This window comes from Vigna unguiculata, chromosome 1 (assembly GCF_037176805.1).
Source record: "Vigna unguiculata cultivar grain cowpea cultivar isolate G323 ecotype 2 chromosome 1, ASM3717680v1, whole genome shotgun sequence".
NCBI lineage: Eukaryota > Viridiplantae > Streptophyta > Magnoliopsida > Fabales > Fabaceae > Vigna > Vigna unguiculata.
Window position 1 is genome coordinate 24,809,883 of NC_140792.1, and position 20,682 is coordinate 24,830,564.

General features: G+C 33.1%; 1 protein-coding gene across 8 annotated transcripts; it reads left to right on the forward strand.

The window, feature by feature from the left end:
* The first annotated feature begins 153 nt into the window (after window positions 1-153).
* On the forward strand, window positions 154-16,537 carry ARP2 (actin related protein 2). 8 transcript variants are annotated; one of them, XR_014993432.1, is made up of 17 exons: window positions 154-322; window positions 469-579; window positions 737-871; window positions 952-1,023; window positions 1,326-1,404; window positions 1,757-1,806; window positions 4,317-4,420; window positions 4,504-4,572; window positions 4,655-4,718; window positions 5,303-5,371; window positions 5,603-5,686; window positions 7,906-7,991; window positions 10,520-10,578; window positions 15,000-15,066; window positions 15,658-15,878; window positions 15,958-16,041; window positions 16,138-16,183. XR_014993432.1 is itself a non-coding variant. In XM_028078008.2 (15 exons), the coding sequence occupies exons 1-15, from the start codon at window positions 281-283 to the stop codon at window positions 16,216-16,218; spliced, it is 1,170 nt and encodes a 389-aa protein (XP_027933809.1). In that variant the 5' UTR covers window positions 154-280; the 3' UTR covers window positions 16,219-16,537. The 8 variants fall into 8 exon arrangements, 1 of the variants encoding a protein (XP_027933809.1); XR_014993426.1 differs by lacking the exon at window positions 7,906-7,991 and having other exon boundaries at window positions 16,138-16,174; XR_003605681.2 differs by lacking the exons at window positions 7,906-7,991; window positions 15,658-15,878; window positions 16,138-16,183 and adding an exon at window positions 5,908-6,100 and having other exon boundaries at window positions 15,958-16,047.
* The last annotated feature ends 4,145 nt before the right edge of the window (window positions 16,538-20,682 follow it).

Consider the following 20,682-nt stretch of genomic DNA (forward strand, 5'->3'; position numbering starts at 1 on the left):
CTTGAAACTTAATTAACTTTTTTATAGATACAAAAGTTAAAACATATAATATAATAAAGGACTATTCACCGGATTATTTTTTCCACTGGTAAAACGACAAAGCAATGGGGTCGTTTCGCTTATCACCTTTTACTGGATCCACCAAGCCGTAGATCCCACTCACCCCTTTGCCGCATTTTCACGGTAGAAGCCAAAGTCAGAAGCGAAAGTGTTAAAAAGAGAAGCAAAAGAAGTGTTAGAAAACGAGGAAAAGGCACTGCAGGAGCTCCACCAAGGCACCATGGACAGCCGAAAAGTCGTTGTTTGCGACAACGGAACCGGGGTACTTCTCTTCTCTCTCGCACCTTTTGCATTGGATTGGAACGGATCTTGCAAAATACGCTGAATTAGTGCAACATTTGCATTTCCACGATCTGAATGGTGGTATATTTCTGAAATGACTTTTGTTCTTAATATATGTGAATGCAGTATGTGAAGTGTGGATTTTCTGGGGAGAATTTCCCCACATCGGTCTTTCCTTGCGTAGTGGGAAGGCCAATGCTCCGTTACGAAGAATCACTTACCGAACAAGAGGTTAAGGTAATCCAAATTCATTATCTCAATGTTAAGCCTTATTATAAGAGGTTGTTGTTGTTGCAAGGTATTATTATCATTATTATTATTTATAACGATGATGATGATTTCGATGATTGTGATGATCTTATGAAATTAGATTGGTTGTTTGTGTTGTGATTAGGATATTGTTGTTGGCGAAAGCTGTGCAGAGTTGCGGCATCAGCTTGATGTATCTTATCCTGTGAACAACGGCATAGTGCAAAATTGGGATGATATGTGTCATGTATGGGATCATGCATTTTACAATGAATTGAAGGTGACTCTCTGGGGCTTGTTTCTGAATTTTCTTTCAACTATTGTTGCTCTTTCTCTCTGTAATTCGGTTCATTTTGACAGATTAACCCTCCAGACTGTAAGATTCTACTCACGGATCCGCCTCTCAATCCTTCCAAGAATCGTGAAAAAATGGTTTGCTTACTGATTCCGTTGCTTTCCTTTGAAAAAATAGAATAAATAAAAGAACTAGTATATCTTATATACAGTTATTTAATTCTATCAAGGTAAAAGTTTTTTTGTATGCTTATCCAATCATAAATTACATGTAGTAAGATTGTTGACTTTTATACAGTTACTTTAAAAATGGTATTCAATTTAATTTCTAATTAGTTAATTTCTGATTAGTTGACAATGTAAAAATCTTTATATCGGCTGAGGATAAAAATTAAATTCTTAGTTATAATATTGTTGTTTTATGCTATTTGGCCTGGCAGGTCGAGATGATGTTTGAGAAGTACAATTTTGCTGGAGTGTTTATCCAAATCCAGGCTGTTCTAACATTATATGCTCAAGGTGCTTATAGAGATGAGTGAAGGTTGATGTTTTGTTTTTCTGTTATCTCAGTCTAATTGTAGTTTACTCTCATGAGTCTTATTAAACATTTTTGAAAAATGCCGACTCTCTTTATAGCATTTAATTATTTATAAAGTTTAGTTGTTCATACTCTGTTATAATTACACATCACATTTAGTGAAATTACATATCATAACTTGTAAGAACTTCTTTGTGAAATAGGGAGTTTTTTTTTTTTTTTTTTTTTTTCCCATCAATGTGTTCTCTGGAAAACTTGCTCTTCCTTCTCCAACATGTGCTCACTTTGTGCCCTCTTTCACCTTTCACTTCAACGTTTCTTTACTTGTCTCAGGTTTGTTGACTGGATTAGTTATTGACTCTGGTGATGGTGTCACTCATGTGGTAATTAATTAGCTTCTGTGCCTCTTGTTATGGTGACCACTATAATGACACTAGGTTTTGTCTATTTGTTTCAATCTCACTTCTTTCCTTCTTTGTACATTGCTTTTTACTACAGTCAATTTTTGCACAATGTTAGTTGTATATAAATATTATGATGCCGAACCTTACAAGCTTGTTCCCTTGTTGATTGTTATAACAAATCTTAAATTGAATTGGGCACAGTATCTAAATCAAACATATGACAATGTCATATCTCTCTTTAACGAATGTTATATTTTGCACAGTGGGTAGTGAATAAGCTTATTTGATTCTAACTTTGAATGCATGTCACTGTTGCATTTATGTGAATATCATATTTGGCTTCTTTCAATTTAGTGCATGAATATAATCATTAGTTTGTTTAGCATTGTTCATATTTTTGGATTGGATTGCTAATTTATTTGTTATATATATAACGTAATTTTATAAATATTACTTATTGGATGAAAGCTTTAAATTCCATGGTGGATATGTGAGCATGTCGTCAAAATACTTTTTAAATAGTGTTAAAACAGAATGGACATCTACACTATCGTTGGGGAACAGATTCAGTGACTTTTTCCCGTAACTTTAGTTAACTTTGCTCAAATTTTAATTGGTTTCTTTTATTTATTTTTTTTTTGGAAAATTGAAGTTGGCCATCTGACATATGAAAATTAACTAAAGTTACGTGACTTTCTCCAGCTAAAAGTCACTGAATCCATCCCCTAGCATTGGTTGATTAGAATCCTAGATATATGTATATTGTTGTCGTTAGTGAATTTGTTGAAAAAGTCTAAATTAGAATCAGTATTCAGCTAGTGAATGACTTCTTTTGTAACCTCATTTCTTGAAATCCGCCACTCATTGAAAGCTTGTACCATTTGTAACATTGCCATAACATTTTACATTAACTAGTACTCTTATGTACTCTGTCAACTTATATTGAATTATACTTTTCAGATAAAAAAAACCAACTATTTTGTTGCATGCTTATAGCTTAATTTTTCTAAAGTTTGCTGAGTTATTTTAATTCAATAGCTAGATTAATAGCCAATTTCTATTATATGATAATAAATGAAGAAGCAGTAACTTCACTTACCAGACAATGGTTTCCAATCGACCAAGAGGCACCAATCCGTATTAGAATTTTAATAAAAAGTAAGTGCTAATGGACCCACAAAAGTATAATCATATATTGTTTGATCACAGTCTTAGAGCCTCAGACTACCAGAAATGTCTCCAAATTCTCTTTACCCCCATCCCTTCAAGCTCATTAGTGTAAGTTTTTTCCAATTTCCCTCAATGACACCATAGTCATGCTGATAGAACTGGATCAGATTGCAAGGAAATGGAAAGAATTTTATTGGGATACAACTTCCCTGACCAATGGACAACAGGAACAAGATGATCTTGATCTTCAGAGGAAAGAAAAGAACTACAATCTCTACAAGAGTATTCAGAACTCAAAAAGCCCTGCTCAATCTCCCTCCACTCTGTTTCAAATCCCAATATATTGCTCTGTCATAAATTCCCAGTCTGTCTGTTTCTCTTTACTGTGACAGATTAGTGCATTACAATTTTCACATTTGTGTACTGACAGTTGTCATTGTTACTGTTTTTTCACTGCCGTTTATCTTGCCTCACTTATACCCCTTTAATGGGAGGTCTAACACATCCTTCATTTATCATTTTGTCACATTGCCTTCTACTTTGGAACCCTGTTCTCTGCACTAAATGAATTCTCCACTATTTCTTTAATTACAATTCCTCCACCACCCCTTATGCCTTCATTGTCGATATTAACCCAACTTCTTCGAGTCTGGACCCATCGTGTTTCCTTTTTCTTTCACATACATGGGTTAGCAGCTAATGTATATGTATACCAAGCATATAAACCATACATTTGAATGGATTCCCCACATTTTAGTGGGCGTTTGAATAAGGCTAAATAATTGGAGGATCATCTAAAGGTCCTACAACTGAGAAAGGAGAGCTTGAATCAGAACTCACAAAGTGGCTGGCTTTGATCCTGTTGTATGTGTGTCCCAGCCAATGATTTATGCAAGTAACAGTGTATCATGTCTCAAAAACATCCTTAGTGGTTTTGCAGTTTGGAATTAAGATTGATGTAGAGAATTTATATCAATTCTTCAAGAAAAAACTTTTACTCTGCCATTGGAATTTTCTTGAAGCAATGAATAGATAAAATATTGTGACTTGTGATTCCTTGTTTATTTTCTTTTATTGAGAATGGGGACTCCTCATTTCTATTTTCATTTTGTGAATGATTGTGAAGTCTAGTATGTGAATGAAACACTGTATGATCACCAATCATGTACACAAGTGTTATGTTGAACGATCCATGGTTTAAGAGTGTGAAAGGTGGCTAACATTTTCAGTATTTTGCCATTACCGTAATACTAAATTATTATTATTCTTTATTCTTTATATACGTTCAAAAACTGTTAATCATGAAAGTTATCATCCAGGTTCCAGTTGTTGATGGCTATTCTTTCCCTCATCTAACTAAACGAATGAATGTTGCTGGTCGACATATAACCTCCTATCTTGTTGATTTGCTTTCAAGGAGGGGGTATGGACCAACTCCTTTAATTTCAGTTGTAATATCTTATGTATACTTAAGTTCTTATTAGAACACAATTTTCTGTCCTCAAGGTATGCATTAAATAGGACTGCTGATTTTGAGACTGTTAGGGAAATCAAAGAGAAGCTGTGCTATATAAGGTTAGCTACAAATCTGAAGCCACACTTTGATTTTCTGTGTCCTGTGATCTTTCCTTAGTTGGTCCATCTATTTTCGCCGCAGTTACGACTACAAGAGGGAATACCAGTTGGGGCTTGAGACCACCATCCTTGTTAAAAATTATACTGTAAGTTGAGATCCTACATTTTATTTTGAAATCTTTTTATGACTAGTTCTGTGTGAATAATTCTAGATTCAGTTGGAAATTCTGGTTAAAATGGCTTTCCTTAGGATAGAGGGACAGGAGGATCATGTTCTGTTGATACTTGAATATGTTCTTTAATGAATTTCAATACCCGTGCTTTTCAAGACTTTCAGTAATTAGATTCATTGTTTTTGTGCCTGAATGCATGCAAGTACTTTGTACTATTGATTATTATTGATATCATCGCTGTCGCCCACGTGGTGCTTTTGGTCTAAAGGATGGAAGGGGAGGCTTCTGTTGTTTGATTTGGTCCAAGAAAAGAGTAGGGGAGGGAAAATATGAGTAATGTATTGTTTATCCTATGAGCATCGGTGAAGGGGATGGGAGGTTATCATATTTCCTTATGTCATGATTATTTATCTAAAATTAGTATAATTAAGGTTTCATGCTCTAGGTTTTACAATCAAATCACACATTGTAGTATATCACATCATATCAAGTCAATATCAATCTCATAATAGTCCTTCCCTTTTTTCCTCCATGTTAATTTATCTTATGTGAATCAGCTTCCAGATGGAAGGGTCATTAAAGTAGGTACCGAAAGGTTCCAAGCTCCTGAGGCTCTTTTCACTCCGGTAGGTATTTGTTGCCCATTTGACTAATGTTTTCTATTGTTAAAGACAGATTTATTTTTTGTCTCTTTAAATGACATATTTTCGAAGTGAAAATCCCATCAGAATCGTTATGGCAATTCTTCTTTAAGAGGATAACAAAAGTATTTTCACTATGTTTGTAATTTTAGCTTAATTACTTAGCATGTAATTTGCTGGCATTTATGATTGCTTGGCCTTTTCCCCATTGAACAGGATCTCATAGATGTAGAAGGTGATGGAATGGCTGACATGGTTTTTCGCTGCATTCAGGAAATGGATATTGACAATCGGATGATGGTACGATACTCTTTTTGAAATCCATTGCTGCAAATAGCGAATTATTAAAATAAAATTATTCTGAATATCTTCATATTGATTGGTAGAAAATATCTCAACAATGTTCATATTCATTTTAACATATATTTTATTTTCTTATTTTGTAGAGATTGATTGTTAGAAGTAGAGATGATGAGAATGTAATTGTTCTCAATAAAATATTTCTTTTTTTCCTTACATAGTTTAGGTTGGTATATGTGCTCCCAGTCTTAGGAACTCTACGCTGCCACGTAAACAACAGCCACTGCCACTATCCACCATTGCTGCTTTTGAGGCTAGTGGTGGGATAGAAAGGTGCACACCATGCGGGTGATCACAACGTTGGTGGTTGCATCTCGAATGGAGTTGCCACGTGGCTCCACCATCGCCTTTGAGGTCAGTGGTAGGCTAGAAAGGTGCAACCCATGTGTCTAGTTTTGTTGAATCCCACTTGTCGTCACAGGCATGATTGTCAGGACCTCTTAAGCCCATTCTAGGGGGTTGTGATATCTCATTTGTTTAGATTTGAGTTTTTAAATTCTATTGCCACATGTTTTCTCTTTGGTATTATTGGAGATCCCACATCGACTAGAGATATGACCAAATTATAGTTTGAGTGAGTGCAAACTTCATCTTACAAACCTATATTGTGAGATCGACTTATGTTAAAGGCTACTTTCTGAAATGGTATCCAAGTCTATCCTAGTTAAATTTGTTGGACCTATCGTACCACCCGAATATATACTGAACTTTGATCATGTCTTTAATCAATGTGAGATTTCAAACACAATCCCATACAAAAGGGCTTGAACATCTCGAATGTGGGAATTATGTATTTGTGGGTGGTCTTTTAGCAACTCGATAGTAGTGGTATGATAGGCCCAATAAACTTTATTAGGATAAACATTGATATCATGCTAAACTGTAGGAAATAGAAACATTGAGTTGATATCATGTGTTTCTAAGACAATGTAGATGCTTTATTTATCTTAAGAAAACGGAATCAATACAATAAATAGAGAAAATATGGTACCCTCTAATAATAAAGATTTGGTATCCTTTTTGTATTGCTATTCCTTTTGGTTTTAGATATTTTGTTTACTTTATTGATGAATATTCTAAATGCAATTGAATTTGGTTGATGCAAAATCGATCAAAATGTTTTCTATCTTTCACTCATTTCATAATAAAATCAAACCATTGGTTAGTATATCCATACATGCTTTTTAGAGTGACAATGCTTGTGATTACCTATCATACTAATTTTAACAATTTATGGCATCTAATGGTATTCTTTGGCAATCTTCGTGTCTCGATACTCCTGAACAAAGTGGAGTAGCTAATGAAAAAACTACTTGGAACCTTCTCCTTTCTATTCATGTTCCCCTTTATTTTTGGGAAAATTCTATCTTAACCACATGTTATCTCACTAATTAGATGCCATTATCTATCCTTAATGATTAGGTTGTCATTTTGTCAATTTTCCTTATTCTCATCTTACATTCTTCTTCCATGTGATTTTTGTTTTATCTGTTTTGTACATAATCTCACACCTGGTCAAAATAAACCCTCTCCTGGGTAGTTGAAATGTGTCTTTCTAGGTTAGTATCGTTCTCAAAAATGGTACTAGTATTTCTCTCCTAAATTTAGTCAGTATTTTGTTTCTACTAACATCTCTTTCTTTCGTCTCATATTATATACTTGATCCTTTTAATCAAGATATATGTAGTCAATTTCCCACCTTTGTCAATCATTCTTCATCACCAAATGACTTTACCATGCCTTTAGATGCCAACACTGCCATAGGTATATCAATGCGACTCTCAATCTATTGACTTTGTAGTACAAGACCCTTATTATGTTCTTGTTGCTAACTCCCGAGGTGAAGCTTTATCTCACCCAAAAAGGTGACAAGTGATGATTGATGAGATATGTGCCCTTTAAAGTAATGGTACTTGAAAGTTGGTTCCTTTTCTAGCTAACAAATAAATTGCTGGGTGTTGGTGGTGGTTATACACTCTTAGAACAAAGTTTGATGTCAAAATTAACTGCTATAAATCTCACCTAGTTGTCAAAGGATACACAAAAGTCTATGGGTAAGATTATACTGACACTTTCTCTTATGTTGCCAAAATGACATTTAATTTCTCTTCTCCATTACAACTATTCATCATTGGACTTTGTTTCATGTTGATATCAAGAATACATTTCTACATGGTTATCTTGATGAGGAAGTGTACATGGAGCAAGTTCTTCCATTTGTTGCTCAAGGAGTGTCTCCGATATGGTATGTCATCTTCGCAGGTTCTTGTATGTTCTCAAGCAATCACCTTGTGCATAGTTTGAGTTTTTTCGGTCTACCACCCAATAGTTTGGGATAATACGAAGTGGCACTGATCATTCTCAGCTTTATTGTCATTCTTTCCAAGGATGTATCTGTCATATTGTATATGTGGACGATATTTTTATCACAGGTAGTGTATTGTCCAACTAAAACACGTTCAACAATTCCAAACAATAGATCTTTAACATTTGAGGTATTTCCTTGGTATAGAAGTTGAGCAATCCAATGATAGTTTGATCATATCTTACAAAAAATATGTTGTGGTAATTTTATAAGAAAAACAAAGATGTTGAATGCTACGCCTGTGGACACCAGTGTATTTCAGTGTCAAAGTTGTACTTGACCAAGGAGAACCATATTTTGTCCTTGATATATTGACTTTGTAGTGAGCGTAATAAGTCAATTTCTAAACTCTCTCTTTCAAGATCAAGACTAATGGGATGCAATCACGTGGATGTTAAAGTGTATTAAGAATGCTTTTGATTAAGGCCTTATTTATGAAGACAAGGGAAATACTCAAATTGTTGGGCATTTTGATGTTGATTGGGTAGGGTCACCAAGTGATAGACTCTCCACTTCAAGGTATTGTGTTCTTATCGGAGGTAATTTAATGTTGAAAAGTACGAAAACCAAATGTTGTGTCAAGATCAAGAGAAGAAGTATAATATAGGGCAATGAGATTAGTCACTTGTGAGCTCACATGGCTAAAACAACTCCTCAAAAAGCTTAAATTTGAAGAAAATTCTCAAGTCACCTAATATGTGACAATCAAGCAACATTACACATTGCCTCTATTCCTGTCTTTCTTGAGAGGACTGAATATATTGAGGTAGATTATCATTTCACAAGAGAAAAGCTTGAGTTGGAGACACTACCACTAGATTTGTCAACTCAAGTGAATAGTTGACAGGCATATTTCCTATGTCTCTAGGAGGACTAAGGATCTGTCATATTTGCAGCAAGTTGAGCACATGTGACTAATATGCTCTAACTTGAGATGGAATATTATAATTATAGATAAAAAGCACAAATCTTTTACATTCAGGAGTATTATTTAGAATCAAGAATATCTAGATTATGTATGTATTATCAGGGACACTTCCATTTATTCTGTTATCTTTATTATTAGATAATACCTTATCTCCTGTATTTATTGTATTGATTCAATTTTCTCAACATAAATAAAGCACCTGTGTTGTCTCAGAAATACACAAATTCAGCTCATTGTCTATATGTTTCCTATAGTTTGGTTACGTTATTTCTTGTCTTCTAAAGAACTCCTCCATTGGCATGTTCTCTCGAGTGGTCATTTTCTTCAATTCCTCTTCCCTCTTATTATGCATATGGTCCATCACCTCCATTTAGCCCCCTCCTGTTCAGCCAATTCTTTTCTCCTAGTATAAGTGTGTCTTTTACCAGGCATATTTTTCTTGTTTCATCTTTCAACAAACTATTGCATTTGTTAGATTCCTTGTATTTAGTGTATTCTTTTTGCATGTGTCTCCAAAGTACACTTTATAGTCCCGTGTACTTAATGAATTTGGAGTTCTTGGTATTTAGTGTATTCTTTTTGCACGTGTCTCAAAAGTACACTTAAAAATCCCGTGTACTTAATGAATTTGGAGTTCCATGTAATAGACATATTTTTCTTGTTTTCATCTTTCAACAAACTATTGCTTTTGTTTTGGATTCACGGTGTACGTGTGTCTCAACGAGTCTAGTTTTCATTCTTGAAAAGTGAAAGAAAACTTTCATTTCCAAATTTTACATTATATATAGCTAGAATCAACATCTTTTTTGGTGTGAAGTAGTGTCAAATCAAACTACCCAACAATCATTACCACTTTATGAAAAGGAGGTTATCTAGCCTAATCTTTAGCTATACCTTGTTATAACTTCAATCCAGTTACTCACCGAGCCTAATGAATTTTTTTATGTGGTCTGTCATTTCCTGCCAAACTAGTCCCAAGAGCATTTCTTTCAACAATCATATATTCTTTGATTTTTGACACTAAGGAACTCTTTGGCTGGAATGAAAATCACTGTATCCTTGCATTGTATAAAAGTTGAGGTGGAAAGTATGACTCAATAAGTTTGGGCGATTATTTTTGTGCAAAAATCTTTTTCTTTTCTCGCTCTCTGTCTTCACCGTTACACCTTTCTGCTTTCTCAATCGAGCCAGTTCTCAATCTTTGTACTAATATTTTGATTTGACGTCAGATCTCTATTACATGATCATATTTGTATTGAGTCATGGGTTATGATTAAATTGCATCGTTATCTACCACCTGTCCAAATATCTATCATTAAAATATTCCTTTAAGTGAAAAAATTGCGTTTATGAATAGAACCACTGCAGCTCTAGTGGGTCTTGCACACTTTCCATAATCTTTTCACAGCACTCCTGTCTCTGATATGGCATTTTGAAACTTTCATGCAATTTATTTATGCTGTAATGTTTTGTCTTGCAGCTATATCAACACATAGTTTTAAGTGGAGGGAGCACCATGTATCCTGGATTACCAAGCCGGTAATTTTTCATTTCTTCTTTACCTTGGTTCTAATTGTTCTTAATCTTTTGTTGCTGATTTTTTAGTTTATATTCTTATTACTTCTAAATAAGTATTTGCATTTTATATTACGTGTCTTGTTATGGAATAGTCTCTCTTATCTTTTCCCGCTTTAACTGTTTGGGCAGGTGCAACAGTCTGCACTCTTGCTGTATACATTTCTTAAAAAACTTTTCTTTCTAAAACTTCGAGAGTTTAAGTATTGTTATATATGCCCAAACATGTATTGCACGCCCTAGTCTCAACCCTTCAGTATGTTTTTCTGCTAGATCCATGGTAGTGATAATTAGATGTAAGTGACAGTTAATGTCATATCTGTGTGGATACATATTTGTGAATGCCTTTTGTCCATTTTTCAAAATATTTAAAGTGCCTCCTAGTGCATTTTTCTTTGGCTGAGAGTACCTTCTAGAATTCTATATTGATGTTCTAAGACTAATAACAGCAGAATCCTTATCTTGTCGGTGTGAAAAATTGTGTAGGCAGTAAGCAATAATTATGAGATTACTTTTCTTGATCTCACAAATAAACAATACATGGTTATTTAAAGGAAAAACAAAATCCTAATAAAAGGAAGTAAATCTCCTGTAATAAAGGAAATAGATGTCCAGAAAGAAAGACTCTAAATCAGGAGCAAATCTACCAAATAAATTTGTAATCTCAATCCCTTAATTTTATGGATTTTACAAACAAATCTATATTTATTATTCAATCAATCTATATTTATTTTACAATAAATGTGTAATATTTACATCCATATGTCAACACTTCTCAAGTTGAGGAATAAATATCCTCCATTCCCAGCTTGGTTATGAGATTATTGGAGTTTGTGGTATTGAGTCCTTTTGTCAGCACATTAGCCAGCTATTGCTCAGATGGAATGTGTGACATGCATACTAAACCTCTTACTCTTTGCTTAATGAAGTGTCTATCTATTTCCATTTGTTTTGTGCTGTCATGCTAAATGGGATTATTTACAATGTCTATTGCTGACTTATAATCACAGTAGAGCTTCATGGGTCCCTCCAAATTAAACTTCAAGTCATCTACTATAATTTTTAGCCATAATAACTCACATCTAATATGATTCTGATTCTGATTCAGCATATGACCTTTCAACCACATTCTGTTTTTTGCTTCTCCATATCACTTAGTTCCACCTTGGAAAGTAAATATGTAGTTGTTTTGATCTTTTATCAACAAGAGAACCTGCATAATATGCATTAGTACAGGCTTCAAATTAGTCTTCCATTTCTTTTGAATAATATTCCCTTTCCAAGGCCACCCTTCAAGTAATGTAGAATACTATAAACAGCATGAAGATGAGTTTCCTTTGGTTCATGCATAAATTGGCTGATGATACTCACTAAATGCGGCAATGTTTGGGTAGATATATTAATTTCTGACCAGTCTCTAATATATATTTTTGTCTACCGCTGGTTCCTCTTCAGCCTTACATAACTTGTGATTAGGATCCATTGGGAGTTGGTACTGGTCTGCACCCAAATTTTCCAGCTTTTGCTAACAAATCAGTTTTATATTTTTGCTGATATATGAAAGTTCCCTGGTTAGAGTAGGCTACTTCAGTCTTCCTAGCTCTGTTAGTTCAAATTCTTGGTCTATTTGTTTCAATTCTTCTCTTTTTCATCATTTCTAGTTTCCAAATATCATCAACGTAAACTAGAAGGTCTGGTGTCCTCTCATTCCTTGAATGATTAGTAAACGAAGTATGATCTCCACGAATTTGTCTGTAGCTAAATTGCTTCATAGCTTTTATGAATCTTTCAAACCAAGCTCTATGGGATTGTTTCCGTCCATATAAAGCCTTTTGCCTTATTTTTTCATCTCCTTCAATATTCGTGTAGATTTCTTATGGGATTGTTTCCGTCCATATAAAGCCTTTTGCAATATGCACACCTTATTTTTTCTTCTCCTTCAATATTCGTGTAGATTTCTTCTTCTTCTTCTTCTTCTTAATTGTACAAGGAAATATTTTCTACAACATAAATCAAGGGATTCTAACACAACCTTTGGTACTCTTAATTAAAAGCATAAAAAAATTATTAAAAAACCCAAAATTACATTAATCCTTCTAGATCATATTATTCCTCCTTTGAAGACCTTCGTTATGGAATGTCATGAGTACACTTCCACCAAGAGAAACATAATAGCCGGATCAAATATCGTCCTTTTATTAGTTTTTCATTTCAGAACTAGAATGCCTGCAAACACGGTTGATTGATTGGTAATAAATTATGTATTGTTGAGAAATCTTACGGAAATTTCTTCCTCTCATTGTTGAATGGACAAAACAACAATATTTGCGCAATCATAAAAAATATCTTCCTTTCTTTTTTTTGGCCACTTCTTTTTTGTTTATTTTTCCTTTTCTCTTTTCTTCTATAGTTTTTCTTGAATTTCCTTTTTCCCCAACTTCTTTTTTTTCTTCTTTTTCTCTTCACTCCTTATCTTTTATTTTTCTCAACTCCTCTTTTTGTTTCTTTTTCTTCACTAATTTTCTTTTCTACTAGCTTTGTGTTTTTCTTTTCTCCATCTCTCTCTTATCACAATTACATCATGTCTTTTCCCAATACTCACCAAACGTTTTCCCTTTATCTCTATATCTTATGCTCTTTCATTTCTTTCCTTCTTCTTTCTTAATAATTCTCTTTCAATGTCCTAAAAACAAATTGAAAGGAAAAAAAAAATAAAGAAACTCATTGAATGTCAAGAGCTAAGAGCTGAAGCTTTGATATCAGATGAGAACATATAAGGGAGACTGATCTGATATTCAACATGGAGAAGGATATTGACGACACACTTAAAAAATATGAAAAGGTGAGTAATAAGTCACGAGATTGATCACGGCAAGTTATATGAAAAGATCAAATTTGAGTTCTTATAATTTAGAACTTCACAAAGTTCTCACAAAGATAAACTATAGTTTTCTTTCAAAATTGATATATCTCTAACTTCTTATAAAATGTTCATATTTATAAGCTTTTAGGGTGACAAGTAGTATAGGCCCATAAGACTCTAGTTAGAAATAAATTTCCACCAGTACTTATTTCGACTGTAATTGACTCTGCACTACCCCACTACTTATCATTATGGTTTAGGAAGCCTAAGAACACTATCCTAGACCATCTTAAAAGACATTTGAAATATTTAAATAAAAAGAAATATGAAAATTACATTAATAATAAAGAAAACTGGCTTAAACAATTATTTAGCTCAACTACATAAACTTGAGCCCATTGCTTCTTCTAGATCATGTGAATTTGGACTTGTCATATGTTGTATTCAAATTGGGCTCAAGTCTTCATGAACATGTAGAAAATAACATTACATAATATATTTTCATGGACCTACCATACAATTCAGTCCATTTTCTTTATTCCTCATATTCTTCCAAGTGCAGCCTTTGGTGCTCTTAATTAACAACATAAAAAAATTATAACAAAACCCAAAATTACATTGACCTCTCTACTGCACAACCTAACCTTTACCTGTTGCTTTGACTGAAGAAAGGGAGCTCTAAATTTTTCTAGAAGCTATCCTCAGTAGTAGACAAAATGCTCATGGACATTTTTGCATTTGTTTTTGAGCGAATTTTTTTCTATGAAAAAATAAAACATCTTGTAAAAGTATCTACTAAGATTTGTAGTTCCATCTGTTCTTTAATAGTGTCCCTTAAAAGGACTTCTGCTTCCCAATGAATGTTTTGGTAGAAGAGATGATTTCTTTGAATTAAGGTTTATTTGTCTTTAAGTAAGCACGTAACTCAACAACAAATTTCCTCACATGTCCAATTTCTAATGAATCAAGATAACCATTCATTCCGGTATAAGTAGTTACTGTATGTTCTTCCACAGTAAGAGGAGCCGATTAGGATTGATGTAGAGGTGTTGCTCAAGTGGCAACATTTCGAGCTTGTGAGAATAGTTTGGAGTTAAGCTTATGAGATTCAATTAGTGTTCCCTCAATTCCACCTTGAGGACAAGGTCTCACTTAAAGTAGGGAGTATTGATAAACCTTCTACGAAATACATGTATCAGAGAAAGAATAAGAAAAATTATAATGTATAATAGTTAATGGGGTCAGCTGTCATTTAGTTGAGTAAAGACAATAGGGAAAGCTTGTTAGTAGTTGGGGGTGAAAAATACAAATGCACAGTTTTGTGGGGGAAATAACTGAAATGAAACTAATTCTTTTGAGAGTTGTTACTGTTTGAGGAGTTCTATAAAACCAATAAAGACATTCTTGTTTCTTTGGTTAGTGTTTCTAGATTCTATAATCTGATCCCAGTTCTACCACCCCTTATTGTATTTCAAAGTTAAAGTTGGTGAATTCATATTCTTCCTCCATCCCATTTTTTCAGATTGGAAAAAGAAATACTTGATCGTTATCTTGATGTTGTCCTGAAGGGTAACAAAGATGGATTGAAGGTAAGCTTAGGCTTCTTCTTTTCTTTTGCTTCTGCATGTGTATCCAATGTAGCATGTGTATTATTAAAGGAAGTTTTTTTATTTTGTATTTAAACTTGTTGTTGCTTGTTAATTTAGAAACAATCAATAATTCTTATTAGCCTATGGAGTTCCTTATCGGGATCAGCTATGTAGTATATGTATACCTGATAGGAACTTGGGTATTATGGGGTCCTCAAGTCCCACATTTATGGTTGCTCGATGGAGTATTTAAATGTTTAGTTCTCCTCCTTAGCTTTTGAGGGTGGGTTCCCGAAGTCCTCGGTACTTATCAATTTGTATTGGAGGCTGTTGTCAATGTCTTGGAAATGGCTGCTACCTGCGAGGTAGAGTATTTTAGTGTTTGGTTCTCTTCTCTTAATTGCTATAGCTTCTGAGGGTGAGGGTGAGTTCCCCGAGTGCTTGGGTACTTATCAATACCTAAAGAGAGAATTATTTTGTTGAGTAAATTATGAAGATATTGATCTGTATGGAAGGAAAAGGTCTGTTTCTCTTGAGTTAAATATGGCCTTTTGGCGGTATTATGTTCTAACCTTAAATTGACATTCCCAGCTCATGATTTTGAATCGTGATTGCATCAAGACGTGCTCCTCCCAACCCAACGTGGTGTCACTAGAAAATTAAAAAAGAATTAAATCTAAAGCTTTTCTGTAGTCCCTCAGTTTATGGATCTATCACTTTCCTTTTCGGTACCTCCAAAAATGGCAGTAGCATGCAACCATGTAAGTTAAGGAAATACAGGACGCTTTAAAAAAGAAAGAGAACAGTCTGTGGTATGTGAAAGTTTATAATGACGAATTCGGCCGACTTATTTTTCCGTATTGTCACCTTTTCTGTTCTGATGGTGATCAGAAATTACGACTAAGAATAGAGGATCCACCACGTAGGAAGCACATGGTGTACCTTGGAGGTGCTGTACTTGCAGGAATAATGAAGGTTTGAGTTAGCTGTTAATTTTTTGGTTTTTCTCTATGCATAGGCTTATGTGTCAATGTAGATGTGATGGCTGTTGTTGGCATATTTTAAACACAGGATGCACCAGAGTTTTGGATTAACAGGGAAGATTATCTAGAAGAAGGAATTGCTTGCCTAAGCAAGTGTGGCCAGGCATGACTTTGAGCTCCGTGATCGCTCTGAAAACGGGAAATCATTTTGGGAAGCAAAAGCGCTCCAGAGGCTAAGTGATGAATATTCAAAGTTGTTAAAACTGCCTACTAAAATAGCTTGCATTAATTGTTGTTGGCATTGTATAGCTGTCCCTATGGCTACTAGAGGCTAGCTGTGATTGTGTATGCACTTATGTTTTCGTGATAGATACGACAAGAGAATTCTTGTATCTTGTTTTTGTAACAAGAATGGTGGAAACTATGTGGCATAATGTTGAACAAAGAATATACGTTGTAAATTTTGTAAGTGTTCCTTGTTCGTTTTACTTTTTTGTGTAAGCTTGTCTACGGAAGACTTTACACATCTACGTCAGCAATAATCAACTAATGGATTAATATTATCTAGCTGTGAAAAATATTGGTGCTTTGCATGACAATACGGAATAAGTTTCACAAGTCCTGAGTTTTTTTTTTTTTTTTTTTTTTTCTTTCACCAACGTAGTCTACCTATGTTTCAAGAACACAGGTTCCCTTTAACTCGTGTCTTTTATTCAATTTGTAATTGTCTCTTAAAATATCAAGAACTCTAAATTTTGTCTTGAAGTCTTAGTATATTAATTTGTTTCCAAGTTTGTTTGGAATGACTTTAGATTTAATTTTTAAAAAGTAAAACTAATTTTCAGTTTCGTGGTTTATAGTTTTAAAATTTCCTGGTTTTCAGTTTTTAAATGTTAGTACTACATTTTAAATTGAAATTACATAACTTACATTTTGTGAGTTTGTTTAGTGGTGTTTGTGGTTGATTGATAATGATGGGGCGAGAGTGATAAGCGAGGAAATGGAACAGATGAAGATTGTGACTGTCAAAGTTAAGTATGATTGGAGTGATAATGTTGATAATAGTACTATGAAAATTATTATGATGATAGAGTAAATGGACAATTAATATTTTAAATATGCACGTGATATATGTAAAAATAATGTTTATTGTTTCTTAGTATTATTATTATCATAGTTTAATGAAAAGAATGCTTTTTGATTTAGAGGTATATTGGTTCTTAAAATTATAACTCAATCACACTTGTAATAATAATAATAAAATCAAATAATAAGAATTAAATATGTTTTTAGTCTCTAAATTTGGATACAAAATTGGGATTTATCTCTACCTTAAATTCTGATACAATTTGGTTCCTTAAAAGTGAATAGTTATAATCCTTTCAATCCAAGTAGGTAAAATACTTTTGACATAATAAATGACATTTCAAATTGATATGTTTCAACTCAATTGTTAGCTTAGATTATTGTTTAACAATTAAAAAAAAAATTGATGTCATTAAGTTAAAAGGAGTATATCTGTTGGATTATAAAATTTGGAGACCACAATGTATTAAAATTTAAGATAAAAATGAATTCCTATTTCATGTCCAAGTTTAGGGTTTGAAAGCATATTTAACCCTAAAAGAATAATGATGAGTTGAACTAAAAAGGAGTTAATTCAACTTGATTCACATTTTATTAAGTTGAAAATTTTGTAAAATGATTCAACTTATAACATATTAGTAGGTTGGATGTTTTAAACATTTTTTATTCGTAACATCCTGTTTTATAATAGTATAGTCAAAGCGTATCATAAAGATAATAAATGAAGATCAGTGTCAATTTATATAATTGAACAAACAAATAACTTAACAATCCAAACCATTCAAACACAATTGAACAATATTTAATTATTAAAAGAGACCAAGGTGTCAAACTACATAATTACAAGAAGAAAACGATTATAGTGAAAATATGATAATGGGCTATTGTTGGTAGTTACATGTTAACCCCAACTTTATTCAAACCCATTTAAACTCCAATTTAAGTGAGAATGATTTAGTTTGATGCGCATTTATAAATAACTATATTTTTTCCAATTCAACGTGACTTAATGAGTCATGCTAACACATAAGTTTGAACCCATTTTAAATAGGTAATGTTTGGAGGTCCAAGGGTGATTGTATACTTTTTTATTTTCTCTTTTAAATGTGTTATGGATGGAAGAAAGATTTTTCTTTTTTTCTTTTTGTTTTCTTGTTTGAGAAGTTTCTAAATAATAGTCCTTTTAATGTTGAAAGACAAAAGACATAACTTCTCCAACATGTGTGACAAATTTATAGATGGACAAGGTAGAAAGATGTTAGGGTCACTTTTCAAACTTTTGGCTTTTGACCTACTAAACTCATCCAAGTGGGTCACTGAGGCTCTTCTCCTTCTTTGCTTAAGTTGCACATGCTATACATTGTGTGTATGTATAGAATCATATAACTATTTATCAGATGTAAATGTACACATGGTTTATAAGTAACATCTAAGACTATGCATCTAAGATTGCTAACAAATATAAAATATACACTTGGAATTAATCAGTCTTTTATAAAAGTCATTCCAACAAGATCTCTCCACCTTATGAGTCTATCTTCTATACATGGTTTTGTAAATATATCAACAAGTCGATCTTCTCTATGTACAAATTGAAAGTTTATAGCACCTTTCTGAACCCTATCTCTTACAAAATGATACTTTATTTCAATGTGTTTGGAACATGAAGGCAAAATGGGATTGAAAGACTGGTGATAACACTATTATCACAATAGATAGGGATTTTACTCTCATAGATGTTGTAGTCTTTCAAGTTGATTCTTAACCATAATAGTTGTGAGCAACATGTTACAACTGAGATATATTATGGTTCAACTATTGATTATACTTCAACAATCTATGACTTCTCGTTAAGAGTACTCGTTGACTGCTAGTCTAGCCTTGTTCCTCACAATGTTACCTTATTTGTCCATTTTGTTTTGAAAGACCCATTTAGCTCACATGATTGTCTTATCTTTGGGAACCTCCATAAGCATCTAGATATTGCTATTTTAGAATGGGTAAAACTTGTCTTACATGGCTTGGACCTAATCTTTATCTGCTAACACCTCATAGACAATTTTAGGTTCAATTTGAGATATGAAGACAAAGTTCCCTTGAAACATGGATCTTGTTCTTACTTAGTTAGTTGAATATTCAAGGATTTCTTCTAATAGATGATCTTCTTTACATGTTTCTATTATTTGGTTTTGGTCTTCAACTTTGTCTTTTTGATGTAGAATTAGATTCGTCCTCAATGCGGTATGGTTGAGGTGAATATGCTTCTTTCTTCATTTTTTTCTAATTAATTTTAAAATTACAAAAAAAAAATGTACAATCATGAAATTTCTTATTAGACACGATATGTAAACCTTACATGGATAACTTATTCTATTATTATAATCCTAGGGTTATAGACTCTATAAACCTTTGAAGTTTCAAAATAACAAAACATGGTTATTTTGGAGTCAAAATTGTCAAGGTTCTTGTTAGAAAACAACCAACTACTATATCTATGGTTAAAAAGATTGATGAAGAGGAAGCTTCAAGGAAGAAGGCTCTAATTTGAGAGTAGAATATTAAAACTTTTTTTTCTTTTTCTTCTTAGCTTTGTAAATATTTGTTCAAGTGTACAAATTATTTGTATTTTTTAAAAGACTTATTTAGGCCAACTATGGGTCTTTGTTTGGGGCCAAGAATAGGCGTGCAAGACGAGAAATAGATGCACAAAAGCAAGTGAAGAAAGTTTCAAATAGAAGTGTCGCACCACTTGAAAGAGGCCTTCAAAGAGCACACAAATTTTCATTCCAAGAGGCTTCAAAATTTTTGACCAATGTAATGTTTAGCCCCACATCATCTATACACAGTGCAAGAGAAGCTATTCCATTCTATAGATAGCTTCCCTTGCTTCTTGTAAAAAATACTCTTAAAAGAATGATAATTGAATTTACTTTTAAAAAAACACGCTTATTCTCCCAAAGATCACTAAAGGATGACCTTTTTCCTTAAGTTTTATTCTCAAGGAACATTCCTTAGGAAGAGAAAAAGTTTCTTTAGGAAGCTTGGTTAGTAATAATTTTCTTCCACTTTCCATTACCATCTCTTCCTCCATGAAAGTGACAATCTTCTCCATGGAATAACAAAGGGAGTCATCATTTCTCCTTGGTTCTTATGATACAACATTAACATATGGAAAGATGAAAATGTGATATGCTATATATTTTCCCTTCCACAATTCATAATGAATTTTATTGAGAATAGGTTCAATGTAAATTTTGTTTTTCAAACAATAGGTTGTGTTTATTACTTATACCTAAAAGTATTAGGGAATTGAACTAGATATCAATATAATTCTAACCATTTTTTGCAATGACCTATTTTTTCTCTTTACAACACCATTTTTTTATGATGCATGTTGAGTGAAAAAATTATGATGAAACTACTATCATCATAAAACTATTGAAAATGTTTGTTTGTGAGCTCTCCTCCACAATCAATTTTGATAGATATAATGTTATTTTTTTTTTATTTTCAAACTTTTTATAAAGTTTTATAAAAGGCATTGAAA